The 16238-nt window shown below is 43.5% G+C and overlaps 2 protein-coding genes across 3 annotated transcripts; both read left to right on the top strand.

Annotated features, from left to right (window-relative positions):
• The first annotated feature begins 3320 nt into the window (after nucleotides 1-3320).
• Nucleotides 3321-14327, top strand: LOC6607428 (putative mediator of RNA polymerase II transcription subunit 12). Of its 2 annotated transcripts, none has more exons than XM_032722595.1 (4): nucleotides 3321-3812; nucleotides 11524-12708; nucleotides 12822-13836; nucleotides 13939-14327. In XM_032722595.1, the coding sequence occupies exons 1-4, from the start codon at nucleotides 3795-3797 to the stop codon at nucleotides 13998-14000; spliced, it is 2280 nt and encodes a 759-aa protein (XP_032578486.1). In that variant the 5' UTR covers nucleotides 3321-3794; the 3' UTR covers nucleotides 14001-14327. The 2 variants fall into 2 exon arrangements, with proteins under 2 accessions (XP_032578486.1, XP_032578485.1); XM_032722594.1 differs by having other exon boundaries at nucleotides 3322-3812; nucleotides 12819-13836.
• Nucleotides 14328-14806: 479 nt separating this feature from the next.
• On the top strand, nucleotides 14807-16233 carry LOC6607427 (retinol-binding protein pinta). Its single transcript, XM_002032160.2, has 3 exons — nucleotides 14807-15239; nucleotides 15469-15698; nucleotides 15755-16233. Exons 1-3 carry the CDS (start codon nucleotides 14847-14849, stop codon nucleotides 15951-15953), a joined length of 822 nt encoding a protein of 273 aa, XP_002032196.1. The 5' UTR covers nucleotides 14807-14846; the 3' UTR covers nucleotides 15954-16233.
• Nucleotides 16234-16238: the final 5 nt, after the last annotated feature.

The following is a 16238-nucleotide window of genomic DNA, read 5'->3' as shown; positions in this document are numbered from 1 at the left end:
TGCAGATGCGGCTGGATGCGACATAATTGATTAATATTGCCTGGCATTTTGTTAGCCAAAACGTATCAAATGTATCTTTTGGCCTGAAAAATATAGTGGATCGAATAAATGTATAAATTTGATTGGCTCAAGGCATAAACAAGATGGGAATAAGCAAATAAAGAAACCAAATGATCTCGGAAATCATCTCATATTATAGCGTTTGATGGATTGTATTAATATTCGATGGCTAACTAGTTATAATCATTAAGCCCTAAAAAATTGGTCGTAAATCGAGGTGCCATTAATTGGACACATCTTCATCAGGTTGCCGGGAAAACACGTTTTGATTGGCCTGATTGAACGGTGAAAACACATCAGCCAGATAATGTTTAAAAATAGAAATGTTGACCTTACCTAATATTTGTCTAAAATAATTAAAAAATTACACTACGCTTTTTTATAATTTGCCCTTAATTAGTTTTTTGAATATATATATATTTGGTCAGCCCAGCAATTCAATTGGTTCTTGTATCTCCACAAAGACCCATTGAGATTTCTCCTTCTACAAGATTTCACTTACTTCACGCATCAATCAAAATCCTTCGATTTCCAAGTTTCCCTGACATTTTGGTTTCCCAAACTCCATTCAATCACTGTGAAAAGTAGCCAAATGAAAACTGGCTGCCATGGCATTGAACCATCACCATCCCCACAATGGGCCAAAATGAAAAATGTGGGGGTCAGGAGTTCAGCCGGTAGCCGGAGCAGCAGCTGTCCGAAAAAAAACCAGAAGACAATCCCATAGCCTCTTTTTTGGGCAGGCGTGACCAGCGATCGCTGGACAATTAAGCTGCTGTCAAATGATTGATTTAGCTTACTTAAAAAGCAATTTCGTCTAATCCGGAACTGACAAGGCCCCGTAAATAAATTGTAAATTGTAACCGAAGACGCCCGATAAAACGATATATATGGGGGGATACCCCGACCCCTCGCAGCTAAAACACATTTGGATGCATATGATTATCCGGAGTGCGTTGGCAAATCTCTTCTCTAGTTTCATGGAATCCGGCGAAGATTAGAGCTGCCTCTGCCGCATTCATATTTCACACCTTAAACGACGGCCTGCGATTGCCTTTTTCGACTATTTGCATTTTAAATTATTACCGCGGCCCTCATTGACACGTTTATTTTGTGGGGCACAAAGGCCTTTGTCTTATGTCAAATCTATGCAATTTATACAAATTTATTTATAAACAAATTTCTCGATTGTGCGTCGCGTTTGTGCCATTTAGTGAACTCGTTGCTCTTTTTGCTATTTATGATTTCATTTGCCACCGCCAATCATAAATTCCTGCAATTCAAAATGCCAATATCGGTCGGCTGGTTCAATCAAGTGTCACAATAAAGCTTAGCCCCCGGCTATGATGATGATGGGTTGCCCAGATGGATGACTTTATTATGCGGCCTATGGGTGATTTGTAAACGGTAGTTGGCTTAAGGCGTGGCGGGATGAATCAAGTGGCTAAGGTCATCCATGGGTTGCCAAATGGAGCTCTGTGGTGGGGTCAAAACTGCGGTTGCCTTGAGTTATGGCAGCTGGGATCACGTACGATGGGATGCCAATCCGTAACCGCAAAACTTCATTACGAATTCAGTTTAGTTAGCTCAGCTGTAGCTCAGCTGTACAACCAAGCAACATGTATTTTCCATTTGCCTTTCACTGGGAAAAAGGATTCCCTAAGTCCTAGATGTCCGATCTTCAAATAGCATACTATAAACTTTTTAACATATATCAGCATATACTCTACAGATAGAAAGTGGAATATATCTTTCTGATAATTTTTCATTCCAACATAGCTCTGAGTGTATAATGGTGATACTCGACCACCAGTTGTACTACTATCCACCCAAATGCCCCGCGGATCCTCACGTTCCTTCCGAAGATCTGTCCTGGCCACAATCAAAATTTGTTCAGCATGCAGAGCAGCAAACGAATCGGAAAAGTCAAATGCAAATGGGTGATGGGAAGGGGTGGCGGTGGAAAAACGCATGGAACAGTTGGAAAAGGGTGCAAACGGGTTCAAAAGCTCACCAGGCGGCGGCGTCGAGGCGTCTCGCCATCATTTCAAATATCAAAAGTCACGACGAAGAAAGCTGGTTTGCCACTCGATGCCATGCTCAACGTGTTCGATGTTTGCTTTTTGGCTCGCTTTTGTGGCTTTCAGTTGGTCTTTACCAAGCATTTGCCCAGTAATCTGCCGCTAAGAGATGCGACTCCCAGACTCTCCTACCGGTGGCATGTGGAAACTAGTCGGGTGGCGGAAAGTGCCTCACACTGCTTGCCGATTTTCCATTGACAGACGATGGGTCTTCAGTTCCACTCCCCCGCCAAATGGTGATTTCCCAGACAGGTTACCAAAATGGTGTTATGCCAGCTACTAACTTTGTAATGCTGATACCCAAAAGATGTTATTAAATGCAATGGTGCATTACTTAGGCACTTATTAAAAAAAGAGTAGTTTTACGATCAAAAATAAACCATAAAATCCATTATTTGGGATAACCCTTTTCGCTGAATATTTTTCCAATTAACTACAACTTTCAACACTTAATTTCCTTAAGCTGCAGTTTCGATTTGATGCCGGCCATTGATGGCCAAAAGCGCTTCCAGGTTTAGCCTGTTTGGCAGTTGGCTGCTCATCAAAACCTCATCAAAGAAATAATTGCAAGTGGCAAAGTTGAGCGGAAGTGGAAAAGTCAGGCGGAAATCGAATATTGAAACATGCGTCTTCAGAAATGAGTTAATTTACATGCCGAATTGGCGCTAATGCGAGAGAAATTCGCGCCGTGAAGTGGCCCAAAAATTGGCTACTAGGAAGCTGAAAGCCAACTTTGATCTGCGGCACGTGTGTGAGTTGGCCCAAACTGGCTGAAGGTGTTCATTTAGCTGTGGGCAAGGATTTCGGAGGAAAGCGAAACCAGAGTTGGTTGGGTAATGCTGAGAAAGCGAGCCAGCCAGCCCCCAATCCCAATAAATGTATGTAAATGTATAAAACTTAATTAGCGCCCAAGGGAGTGCAGCTCCACTAGAATTCCGTTGCGTCATAGCAACGGTTGGCCATTAAAGGTGTAGTAAGGTAAGGTATGGTAAATTTGCAGTCCAGTGTGGCAGCCAAGTTCAAGCTTAAGACCGAAAACTAAAAACAACACGAGATGGCCATAATGAGCTTTCATTCATAGCCAACTGACAACGACCACATCTGCAGCATCTTCGGCGGCCCATGGTCTTATGCTTTTGTCTTCGGCCAGGAAACCTCGCCACGATCGCGGCTCAGTCTGCATCGAGCGTTCAGACGGTTTGGTTTGGTTTGGTTTTGGTTCAGTTCAGCTTGCCTCTGCAAGCGGTTAGCCACCAAATCCGAAAGCAGCTAAAAGGCGACCTTTAAGCAGCAAAACTCACAAAATCTAACTAACTCTGAGCCGCGAAAATTATCGGCCGGTGTGAACTGTTGTCCGCTAATTCGAAAATAACGATTCGAAATTTGGCAATTAATCGAAAATAAAGTGCAACGAGAAACGGCAGACAGCCAGCGGCATATTGGCATTATACAAATCAAATGTATATAATCCACATACAATAAAGGAAACGTTAGCAGCTAATTCGCATTTGATTAGTTTATGTTTCTGTCTCGATTCGAATATTACGTTTTGATTGCGTGCATCGTCCAAAAGCGAAGTAGAGAGTGTGGTGGAGTGGTCGTCTAACCATCGGATTACTGCGCTATTAGATTGGATACATTTGCCTAAGATACATGGCCAAAATGCTGGTGGTAAGTTTTAGAAAAGAAGACTACTTCTGTACTCAGTTAGTTCTTAGCTTAATTATAACTTACGTTCTTTGTTAAGTTTATAATCTAAATAAATGCATTGCAAGTGATAAAGGAATCCCCTAACTTTTGATTCTACCAATCTGAAAGTTTAACAAACGAACCTCTATGGAAATTTCATCTGCCTCGATAATTAAATTACTTTCAATTAGTAAGACATCTGACCACGCCCAATTTTGGCACATTAGACATAGACATGCGGGTGTGGGAGTTACCGTGTTTCTGGGTTTCCGACTGACAGCTGCGATCGATCAGATAGCCCAATCATGAATATATGCATGGGATCTCAACGTTTTTGGCAAGACCAAGCTATGGAAAGTCATTTGCCAAGTCATTTGTGTAATAGGTTTTTAATGCCGTTTAATGATTCCGTTTCGGAGTCGATAAAACAATTTAATTAGCGACATGTGAGACGCATTTAATGCGTCTACCAGCTACCGATCGAGTTCCAGTTGTTTTACGACCCCTAATCACTCAAAGTCCATTTGGTGAACATGCCTGATTAGGAGCGTTAAAAGCATATAAAGTCGGAGGTCAAAACGAGAGCGGATTGGTTTTGGACACAGGTGCTAGTCGCTTGTTTAACCCAATTGGATTGGCCAACCCGCCAAGGATTTATGGGCCTTCTGGCCCGCATGTTGGCCAGGCTGAGGACCACACCCCAGGCATATCCGATTTCCAGCTTATGCAATCGACAGTTTATGGCGAAATTCAAATGGCCAACGCCAATGCGACCTGTTGTTCGCCAGCCAAAGTTGAGAGTTGGCAGCAGCCTTCGACTGGACCCGAGCAACCGGATCGACTCCCATTCCCAGACCCGAAAAGCATAAAAAACCAATCCCTGCCCATCTACCAAGTCATCGGTGAAGACGTCCCAAAACGCAAGATGTGTGTAGATGTCTGCCGTTGTTGACATGCAATAAAATTTCACTTTTCACCATTGCATAATTGCAGTTTGACAATGCTTAAAATTGATTATGCTGCGTTTTCCTTTTTTACACATTTCTGTTTGCGTTGGCAAAAAAAAACGATGGCTTCCTTGCCGGCCGCTGATTTCTCCAGCCCAAAATTAGCCAACGGGTCATAAATCATCCAGCGGCGGTCAGTGTCAAGGGACACTGCCGGTTTCTGCCCCATGTGCTTAAAAAATTTAATATTTTTAAGGAAATGTTAACACAGAGGTAGTAAACAATTGACTACGAGTTGTGAAACTTAAGAGCGCATCAATGAAATCAATGAAAATAGTGAAGACAAAACCGCTTTAAAATCAAAATACTTCTTATTTTATTATACTTATTTACAATATTTTAAATCGACGCTTTCATAAATACAAAAAAAAAAGAAAGCTAAACAAATTTTAAAGCCAATTGTAGTTCATTAATAAATGTTATCACAACTCCAAATTTCCGAGCTCATCTCAGTAAACTACCTTTATTTTCTTCCTGCTGGATAAAACAATAAAAACCATTTTTAAAAACATCTAAAAATTGCCCCATACCAATTCACATTTGTAGTTATTTCTTATCCACATCAGTTTTATTAATGAAAAACACAATTGGCTCAATAACAAAGATAGTTTACACAAAAATCGCGCACAATATATTTCACAAACAAAAAAAAAACCCATTTCAATCAATTTTATCACACGTGAGTTTCTCCCGGTTATTTCAATTAACGTTTTCAAGTGCCCCGGGGCACCGATTTTCACAGTCATTGATCAGGGAGCGGGAGTATTGTTTGATTTGCTTATCGGAACTGTTGACCCGGCGCCATTGTAGGGTAACAAAAGTAAAAGTACCACACACTCACTCACGATCGGCGCTTCATTCACAAGATATCCAATTCATGGATTCAGCAAGAAATAAATAACAAGAAAAAACCGCCCGCACACTGAGCAGTCAACATATATCGTGCGAGGAGATCTGTATCTTTGCCCATGGTTTGCACGAAATTGTGCAATTGTCAAAATATCAATTTACAATTTACCATATGATAGATGGGCAACGGAAGGGAACAGGGAATGGGCACGAAGATGCTCCTCGAATAAATCAGTGCCACTTGTAAAGTATAACTATGAAGCCGCTGAGCAAGTGCAGCGGATGAGTTGGCGGTCATGCAACGCGTTTAGGGGGAGTTTAGTGTCGCGTTCGTTGCCTAAGTCTTTTGTTTTGTAAACTCATCGACGGACGCATCGGCCGCCGAAAGGTCAACAGCAGCATTTCGAACGGGCAATTGTAGATAGTTTTCAGTGGTGGTAACTGGCACACGACGCTGAGCACACACAATGTAAGCGATTTACATAATAATATGCAACTATATAGACAGGCCAAACAAAGCTGGGCATAAAAAAAAACATTTACCACTTCCACTGGCCACCGATGATCTCTGCACCGGCAGCATCTTCATCTTCACCTCGACTTGGCTTCGCTGGGCTCTTCCTCAACATTCGGATCTTCGGATACCAGATGCCCGGGCATCGATAAAAGTGAAACCGAAATTGCCGAGTACACGGCCCAATGATGCCATTGACATTGCATTTTTGTCTCAACGCGCCATTAGATGTAAAGAGCAAAACAAAAAGCGAGGAAAAAAAAATTGTAAAAGAAAACACAGATTTCCCCTGCAGCCCCTCCTTAAAATCCGAAGCCCAAACAATGGGCAGACATTACGCGAACCGAAACACCAACAAACAAACAGAAATTATTATTGGATGGAAAAACCTTACCGTCATGTCTGCGACTGTACGTATAGTATATGCCGCGGAAATTTATGGTAATATGGGCACATTGGTAATTTTGTCTTATTTTTATTATGAAATGCTGTGTGGCTAAATAAAAGCCGGGAAGATGGCAAAAAGCGTTGGTCAATAAGCCGAGTCCACGGATTTTCACTCAGCAGCCACTGATGCCAGCGAGAGTTTTGGCGTGGCAAAAAGCAAATATATAAACATATAAAAACTATAACCTGTTGTAACAGACAGCATAATATTATTATCATATGTCTGGCGAATTCAATTTGATGCCCAAACTTGAACTTCAGCCGTTGCTGCTTATCGCTGGTCCATCAATAAACTTGACCCCTGGCCGGCCAATCAGCCAAATGATAACCTTTGGCTTTCTGCGATCTGCCATAGCGAATAGCCGATATGCCATCTTACACGCAACCAAAACCCAATTAAATGCACATAAATATGCAAATAACAGTCAGCCAAATGGGCCCTAATCGAAATGTAAACAGCTATGAATGCGATTTCGGAGTAGATCCCCTCGCATATCGCGCTATATCGCCGCATTGGTCAACCACCAGCGATCCAATCAATGCCAATCAAAACGCAAAAGCTCGCTTCCATGTCAAAACAGCCTAGGCCCACAGATCATAGATTATATCGTCGATATCACGTCGAAAACAATGCCACAAAATCCGAGTTCAGGGCGCGTCAGCCTCGAAATGTGAGTGTGAAATTATGCAAATGCCCGGGACTTGCTGTCGGGCAACCAACTGGATGGATGGTTCCCCTTGCGTTCGAGATGGTCGAGAAGATGCTGCCAGGGGCCCACACACGCAATTACGGAGGTTTTTTATGGCTCCGTGGACAACGAAGCTTGGTAGCCACAAAGGCAGTTAAAAGCCCGTAAAATACTGTAACAAATTTATTGAGCAACCGAACACGGGGGGATCGCCATTGATAAAGGCCACAAAATAGTAGCCATAGCATCGATTTGTGCATGCCCTCATATAGTTCAAATATGGGTATTATTATTATGGTTTTATTAAGACTTTTGAAAATACTTGTATGTTTTTTTTTTTAGATTTTTTTCGACACAGTTTAAGAATCAAAAAGAAGCCACATAGATTTATTAAATACTTCAAGTTAAACCAAATTGCCAAATCACTTTTGTGTTTATTCAAACCTTAAAAATACATAAAGCAGCAGGAAACTTTTTTTATTGACAGCTCTATTTGGTTATTGATAAATTTTGAACGCAGAAGATTTCTGTAACACCTTTTGATAGTTCCTCGTGACAATAGGAACTATTGTTTTAATTATCAAGCTAAATTTGCTTATGAATACAGTCCAATTTGTATATCTTAATAATAGGCCATTGATACCAACTCTATGCCGAGATGAATATACCCAAATATGTTTTCCTTTACATCCATAAATCGTTTATTTGGGCGTGAATCGGCCTTTTAATATAATATAGTTGCATTTTATGGTTTTGCTGGGGCAGCGCGATTGCAACATAATATTTACAACATTAATATGTATGCTGGCACACATAAAGCACGAACAGCGATTTGCACCAACTCGCCAATTGGCGACGAGGGGATGGGATCTTGATGGGATTGGGCTGGGGGTTAAGAGCTGGGAGCTGTGATTGCGTTATATGGCGAACTGTTACATCCAGAGCCAGATAAACAACTTTCGGCCGGGTCTCGAAATTCGGGGTTTATCATCTAGCCAGCTGCTTAATAATGCGTGGCTTGTGGATATGGATGTGGGTGCAACCATGCCACCGGTTTGAGCAATGCTAAATGCAAAAATGCAAAAATGCAAAAATGCATCTGCAGAATGCGAAATATCTGAGCTGCAGCGGGGCTCAGCAGGCGTGAAATTAATCACAATAAAGACTGCAAAAAAAAAATGGAAATCCAGCAGCAGCATAAGCGCCCCGCCAAGCTGACAGCTCGAATTACTGGCATACGTATATGACGTACCATATTTTCATTGTTGTCCGGTGGAACTGGGTTACCCAGTCCGATCCGCACGTCGAAAGTGAAGTTTCGGCTCTTGGCCAGTTTCGCATTATGCAATTGGCTGCTTCTTTTGGCCCGCGGCAATATTTGCTTACCTCAAGTGAGGGGCAAAACGGCGAAGAAAACACTTTCGACCCACACACAAGGGATAAATAAATTATATGGTATGTATGTATGTATGTAGACGGTTTTGGGCCATTATCCATTGAGGTATTGCTAATTTATTGGCGTTGTCCGATTGTTGTTAAATCACTTTTTACACTTTGCCGCATGTTTGTGGCCAATTTCTGTGGCTTTTTCGGCTCTTTGCGGAACCCAGCGGCCAGCGAAAATAATTACGGATAATTAAAGGCGTTTTATTGAGCTGCCTTATGGCGCTTTACGCGCTTGTTAATTTCTTTCATATACCACATAAATTTATATATATATATATATATTCGGTCAATTAAAACGGAAGTGTGCGGCTTCGTTTGATTGGGGTTTTTAGCTGGGAACTGGCGCGAATTTTAAATAGAGAAATTTTCAACGAGCTGCAGGGCTTGTTAACCTCTTGGCCATAAAACAATTAAAACTTAAAGCTTTTAACTTTATTTATAACTCACACATTGTTTTGATGTTTCCATCAATAGCTTAAAAAGTTGTATTTACATTTTGTAAGTGGCAATCAAGAAATAATCAAGAAATCCACTTAAATAGCGCAGATATTTACAATTAAGCACTTCCGCAAATGCTGCCTGGAATTTTCGTGTTTTGAAGTGGCAAACATGGCAGGGAAATGGCCCGAAATGAAATAAATGGAAATGCCCACATGCAATTGAGCCCCGCGCCTTTTAATATATGTGGCTACAGAGATTACCAACTGACCATTACAATTTATGATGATTGCTGTTTCTTTTTGCTGTACGAGTGGATCCTCCTTCCCCCTACTTTTTTTTTTAAACCTTTTCCCAGCCGATCCGCGAAATCAAATCCGGTAAACTTGATTAGCTTAGCGCCAACTTGAAGCGACTGACGGACAGTCCGACTATTTTGCTGACTGGCTGACTTCCATAGAAATTGACGCAAATGAGCAGCCAAGCAGGCATGGCCATCGATTTTGTTGGCCAAAAAGCGAAAAGCCCAAACGGAAAGTCAATAGCAAGCCAGTTGTGCGGAGAAATGGCTGCCAGTCGAAATTATTTCCCATCAAAAATGGTTGCCTCCTGGTCGTTGGCGTGGTCCATAATGCTTTGCCCTTTGGCAGAACTTGAACTCTGGCCTTGGTTTTTTGGCGGCAGGAGGGCGGCAGTAAAATTGTGAAAAATTATGATTATTTTCAGCAGCCATATAGTGTGAATAGAGTCGACTCATGTTCGATACTACGGCAATGGACTTCAAAGGAGACGCCTTCGGTGATTGGAAGGCGGGCAAGTAGAAAGTTTAAGGGGCGAACTTCAGTCAAGAGTGTTGCATTGACTTCACACCAGCAAATAATATGACTTTTTCAAGAGATTCATGTGTTTTCTGTACGAATCAAACGATTTATGCAACATTGGCATTGCAAAAGACTGGAATCCTTGCTGCGAATCGAATGGGCTTTTCATTTCATCTACTGTTGCTGCTGCCGCTGATTAAATATTTTCCACTCAGGCAACGACTTTGCCACGACTGTTCAAATTTGGCCAACGACGCGGGGTAATGCCAAGTGCCAAGTGGCAACAACGTGACTGCCACACAAAAATCCTGGGCACCCAAAGTGAGCCCCAAAAACGCAGACCAAAAATTCCAAATCCAAAACCGAATACGAACCCCGAAAAACAAAACCAAATCAAAGCGGGCAACTCACGTAGCTCCGGCGACAGGTGGTCAGATGGTTTGCTTTTCCTCCGCTCGTTGATGCAACAATTAGCCTAAGCACTTGGCCACAGCCAAACAAGAGTTGCAACTTGCTGGCCAATTTGCAAACGGTCTACGGACTCCAATCGCATGAAAAACCACCAGGAATCAATCGTCAAGCTGTTGAAAATGGGAAATTGTGCAAGGCAATGGCTGAGGAAAATTCAAAGGAAAACGTAAAGGCAAAGGCCCAAACGCAGCTTTGGATTCCCCCAAAAAAACCAAGAAATCCGCATAGCAATAGTGGGCAGCAAAAAACGAAGTGTAATGCGTTATGATTTTCCATCGGCGCAAATGCCGGAAAGATTACCACGTCGAGATTAGTGGACTTGGGCTAACAAAAATAAAGGGGTCACATGCTGCAGACGGAGCATGCATTTTCCATTTTCCACCAGCTTGCAAAAGTTTCCCGCCATTGGGCTTGGCTTCTAATGTGGCAAATAAAATGCACTCGAAATTGCGAGTAGCTTGGTTAATAGGAAAATCAGGAAATTTTCAAATGCAATTGAGTTATATCAAAATTCAGTCACAGCTAAAATTCGAAATAATAGTATAGATATTTGTCACACTTCACTTCAATTTTTTGATTTGCTAGTCTGCAATTTGATGCATTTATAAATTTTTTAAGTGCATGAATTTGAATCAGTTGGAGAATCAGGAATTGGTCTTAATAAAACCAAACCATTGGCTTAAGATGAATGAACATATCATAATATATAATTTCCCAACAAGTTACAACATTTCAAAGTGGGTAAAAAGTTACCAAAGGCATTCCGGCAAAAGCCATTTCGACTAATGCCATGCAATTGGAAATGGTTCAGGTGTCACAGGCAATTAGCCCAAGGTGTCTCCAACTAGCCGTGCACCAATTGCCATTAGAGCAAATGAGGCCCGAAACTAAGACTCCTATTAGGAGAAGTCTGTCGAACTTATTAAGTTATTAAAATTTAAGCGTACCCATTAATGCTTCCTCTTTGTTGGCTGCATCTTCATATCTTTTCTTTTTATCTCGCAAACACAGAGACATTTGAACAGCCTGCCTTGGGCTTTGCTGGCGGTTCTTCTGCTGGCTGCTCTGAAGCTCCATGTGACCAATGCGGAATCCAGTGGCGATCACAAGGAGGGGGAGGTGAAGAGCGCCAGCACGGAGAGCAACGAGATCATTCCGAGAGAGGCCATTCAAAAGCTGGACTACTCCGTGAGGCAGGCTTTACTTCGGGCCATCGATAAGCTGGAACAGGAAGAGGCGGCGGCCACGGAGAGTGGTGAGGAAAGTCCCAGCAGCAGTGGTTCCCATTCCCTGCTTCTGCGAGCAGAGACCTCCACTCTGCCATCGCACCGCGAAAAGGATGAGATTCTGGAGGAGAGCACCCGGGGAAACGATCCGGAGCCAGTGGTGCCAACTGTCCAATTCTACACGGCCACCTTTGACGAGAAGAATGCCCAGGAGCAGCTGCTTTCCTCCTTCATCGATCGATCCAAGCTGTGGAAGAAGACCACTATCCGGAAACTGAATCAGCCCGCCGCTTCGCTGTCCCTCGAACCGAAATCCACGGAGGCGGAAGGTCCAGAGAATCGTCAGCTCACCCGGAGCGTGGATAGCTCCAGTTCAGGATCCGTGAGCAGCAATGAGATCTCCCACGACAGCGGCAGTCACGAGATCAAATTCGAGATCAGCAATATAAGGAAGACCACCACACCCACGACCACAACGTCCACGAGTACGACCACGACCACTACGCCCAGACCGCGGACCACCAGACGTCGCACCACCACAACGACGACGACCACGACCACAACCACGCCAAGGCCCACTCACAATGAGGATGGGGAGAACATAGAGCTGGTCGACAAGCAGGACATTCGCATCCAGGAAGCGCCACTCGTGACCGCTTTCACGGTGGATCTGGACGAGCGTGGCACGGCTCAAAAGTTCCGCCCATTGCTGGCGGGCAACCAGCTCCACCAGCGCACCGCCGCCAACTTTGCAGCGCCACAGCAGCAGCAACAGCTGCCCCACATCGGACCCACCATCACTAAGCTGAATGTTTTGGAAACAGAGCCGCCGGCTACTCCGCTGCCCACCCAGTTCCCACCCACCGGCAGCAGCACCTCCACCACACAGATCAGCACGAGCACCAGTGCCGGCGGTGGTTTCTCCACCACTCCCGCCTTCCTGGCCAGCTCTACTAGCAATTATGTGAAGGTATGCTGCTTTAAACTAAATCGCTATTTCTTATCGACTGGCAAATACCTTTTGATTGATATTTTATTATGTTAATTTTTCAATAATGTAATATTAAATGATTATTGTAGCAGGAGCCAGAGCCTCCCAGTGTGAATAACTACCTGATCGAGCGACAGCGAGCTCTGGAGCAGCAGATCTACCAGTTGAAGGTGCAGGCACAACAGCAGCAGGCTCTGATCCTGCGTCAACTGAAGCTGTTGGAGGAGCAGACCCAAAGCCGTTTCCAGGGCTCACCGATTGCCCAACCCAGCACATTGCAGCCACAGCAGCAACAGCAGCAGCAACAGCAGCAGCAACAACAGCAGCAGCAACTGCCGCAAGTACAGCAGCAACATGGTCCGCTGAAGGCCATTCAGACGGGTCTGCAACCGCCCACTTTGGGCGGGGGTTACTCCATAAGACCTTCGGTCGAATTTATACCCAGCACACATACCAAGACTGTTATTTATCCCACATATCCAATTGAGCAGCAATTGCCGCTGCGCGATGCCGTTTCGGGTCATAAATTCGCCCTGCACAATGGCAACATTAACGCGAATAACTATCAGAAGCCGCCAGCGAATGCAGTGCAGCAGATTTTCCAAAATTTGCAGCAATCTCTACAGAAATCGACCGAAAGCCCCCAGCCCTCCAATCAGTTCAACTTTGCACCGGCCGAGGCGTCGCAACTACAGGCCTTGCCCCATAACAATTACAAGCCATTTCAACAGCAGCAGCAGCAACAGTTGCTGCTGCCCAACTACGTCAGCAATGCGGTGTTCCAGCAGCAGCAGCAACAACATCAGCAACAGCAGCAGCAAAGGGCGCGGCAATTCCGCCAGGAGACGGGAGTGGGTAACTTCGGCTTGAACTCCAATGTGGAGATTCAGCCGAGCAACTCCTTTGCCACCACGATTGTTAGCCAGCAGCCTGGACTCAATTCCAATCCAAGTCTGGAGAACCAGAACTTCTACAGGCAGCACTTGACGCCCCAGTTGAGCAACCAGTTGCAGCAGAACGCGCAGCAATATCTGCAGCAGCAGCAACAGCAGCAGCAACAGCAGCAACAGTTGCAGCAGCCAAAAGCCAGCGGCGACATTAGTCCAGGTAATGCACACTATAAGAGCAGACCGAGTGGCCCCAGTCATCTTAGTCAATTTAGCAGCTTAAGAAATCTTGACGAATTGAAAGTAATCAGTAAAGTTTTAGCTCTCAACCATGGGATACCGCAGTTCGCCTCACAAAACCTGCACTTCAACGGGGCCTTTTGAGCACTTGCACCACCAAAAAGCACCACCAACCAGCACCACCATCCCGCACCACAACCAGCACGAACTCCAAACACCTCCTGCTCCTCTGAGTCCTTTTTACCCAGAAACAAGTATCTACAACCCTACACGTTGACTTAAGTTTTGCGTACAACATCTTTGTAAATATACAATCTATTTAAAAGCATAAGCATCGATCTAAGAAAAACATATAAAAATGAGCAGGATGAGCAATGCGGAGGATATAAGGAGGTAATTATGGTAAAGCAATGTGTTGAAATATAACAATTATTTATTTTCTATGTGAATAAAGTTTATCTTAAAGTACAACATCAGCTTGTTTTTAGATATATTTTCATAATGATAACATAAAAATAAAGGTATCTGATGAAGTGGTTCATCATGGTACTTATCTTTTGCGTTTTAATTTTTTAAACTTTGAAATATTGCGACCAGAAAACCGGTACAGTGTTAATATTAACAGCGCATTAGCAGAGTCTGTAAACGTATTCGAATTCTCCCATCCCTAACATGCGTGCATCGGCGTTTATCGAAATCAGCAAATTTAAAATACAATGTGACAAAGTCAGCTTTTCTCGCCAATCAATTCGAATTAAATTAATCCAATTGAGCCAAAACGCAACAATTAAGCTTGCAACGGATCAGCACTTATGTAATTTTAGAATGCGATTTGCCTGTGCGAAATGCCGACGAGACGAACGATTAAAAAAAAACGCTGAGTACGCGTAAAAGCTTGAAAAGCTTATTTCAGTTAGCGAGTGCATGTCGCAATTTGTTTATAAACAATTGTTTTAGTCCGCTGACAGTCGTTGCCGCCAAAGGAGCGCCATGTGGTCGCGCAGCAGCAGTTCCAAAAGACAAGTGGCCACCACCGATGGTGACCCCGAAAGGATTTTGGCGCAGGTCCAGGATCTCAGCGACTGGCTTGTCGCCAATCCGCAGATAAACGGTTGCAACACCTTCGAGAACCTGCACTTCTTCCTCCGCACCTCCAAGTTCGACGTGGAGCGGGCCAAGAAGAAACTAAAAACGTTCTACCAAATGCGGGCGGAGCGCACCGAATGGTTCGACAATCGCGATCCCCAGTTGCCCGAGATCCAGGAGCTACTTAATCTGGGCGTCTTCCTACCCATCGGTCCGGATGTCGAACAAAGGATGGTGGTAGTTATACGGACAGCAGCCCACGATCCCAAGCTCCACAGCCAGAACAATGTTTTTAAGGTGAGTCAGGGAAATACCAAGATATATGCTTTCATGTACACAGGAAGAAAAAAGTACAAAGATTTTATGAAATGTCTTATATGTAGCTAACGATTTAAACATATTCATGAAGGCGAACTTTTGGTGCTTTAATAAAATATAATTTAAAACTTTAATAATATTCAAATATGATACGTTTCGTCCACATTTTTTCCTCCATGTACTTATATCACCGACCTTTGTTTCCCAGACCAGCAAAATGATATTGGACCTGCTGCTAAAGCTCGATCCGGAGACTTGTGCACGCGGAATGGTGGCTATTCTGGATATGCAGGGCGTTCAACTAGGGCATGCTCTCCAAATGAATCCGAAGCTCATTAAGAGATCCGTGGAAAGCTGGACCGCCTATCCATGCCAGCCCAAGCTATTGGAGTTCACCAACGCCCCGCGCCATGTGAACTTCTTTTTAAACACCTTTAGGTGGGTTGAATGTTATTAGTCAAATAAGAAATTACTATATATCTTCACTATTTTAGAATATTCATGACGCCCAAGATAAGATCGCGACTTTTCGTGCGTCGCGAAGGAACATCCGTGAGCTGTGATCAGTTGCCAAAGGAACTCGGTGGTCAGGGATTAAGCTATAAGGAACTGTCTGTGAAGTGGAAGCAGTTGGTCGAGGAGAACGCCGATTTCTATGTGGAACAAGACAAATACAAAAGCAAGCTCAAGTGATTGGGGTTAGTGTGACGACAGTGATAACAAGGCGATTAGCCGAATGTTATAGATTAGTCGAAAACATTTACAATGCGCAAATGCACAAAGGCGCATACCAGTTGTCATATTTTATGGAAGGGTACTACAAGTACTCCCTAATTCCCCACTTAACCATATTTGTATATTATAAGTCATTACGTTAAACCTTTTTAAAAAAGGTTATTTTCATTGTGTTAATCATCATTATTATCTTTTTTTTTTCTTTGCTTAATAAAGTGTCAATACACGATAAACCAAACGAAA

Source organism: Drosophila sechellia, chromosome 3R (genome assembly GCF_004382195.2).
Source record: "Drosophila sechellia strain sech25 chromosome 3R, ASM438219v1, whole genome shotgun sequence".
NCBI classification, from domain to species: Eukaryota; Metazoa; Arthropoda; class Insecta; order Diptera; family Drosophilidae; genus Drosophila; species Drosophila sechellia.
Note: the sequence above shows the minus strand (reverse complement) of the source record. Positions and strands in the feature narration are given on the sequence as shown.

Bases quoted from the DNA above. Each gene is read 5' to 3' on its own strand.
- LOC6607428 (XM_032722594.1), top strand. The intron at 12,709-12,818 runs GTATGCTGCTTT...TGATTATTGTAG, and splicing joins CTACTAGCAATTATGTGAAG to CAGGAGCCAGAGCCTCCCAG. The intron at 13,837-13,938 runs GTAATGCACACT...GTAAAGTTTTAG, and splicing joins CAGCGGCGACATTAGTCCAG to CTCTCAACCATGGGATACCG.
- LOC6607427 (XM_002032160.2), top strand. From the start codon at position 14,847: ATGTGGTCGCGCAGCAGCAGTTCCAAAAGACAAGTGGCCACCACCGAT. The intron at 15,240-15,468 runs GTGAGTCAGGGA...TTTGTTTCCCAG, and splicing joins GCCAGAACAATGTTTTTAAG to ACCAGCAAAATGATATTGGA. The intron at 15,699-15,754 runs GTGGGTTGAATG...TCACTATTTTAG, and splicing joins TTCTTTTTAAACACCTTTAG to AATATTCATGACGCCCAAGA.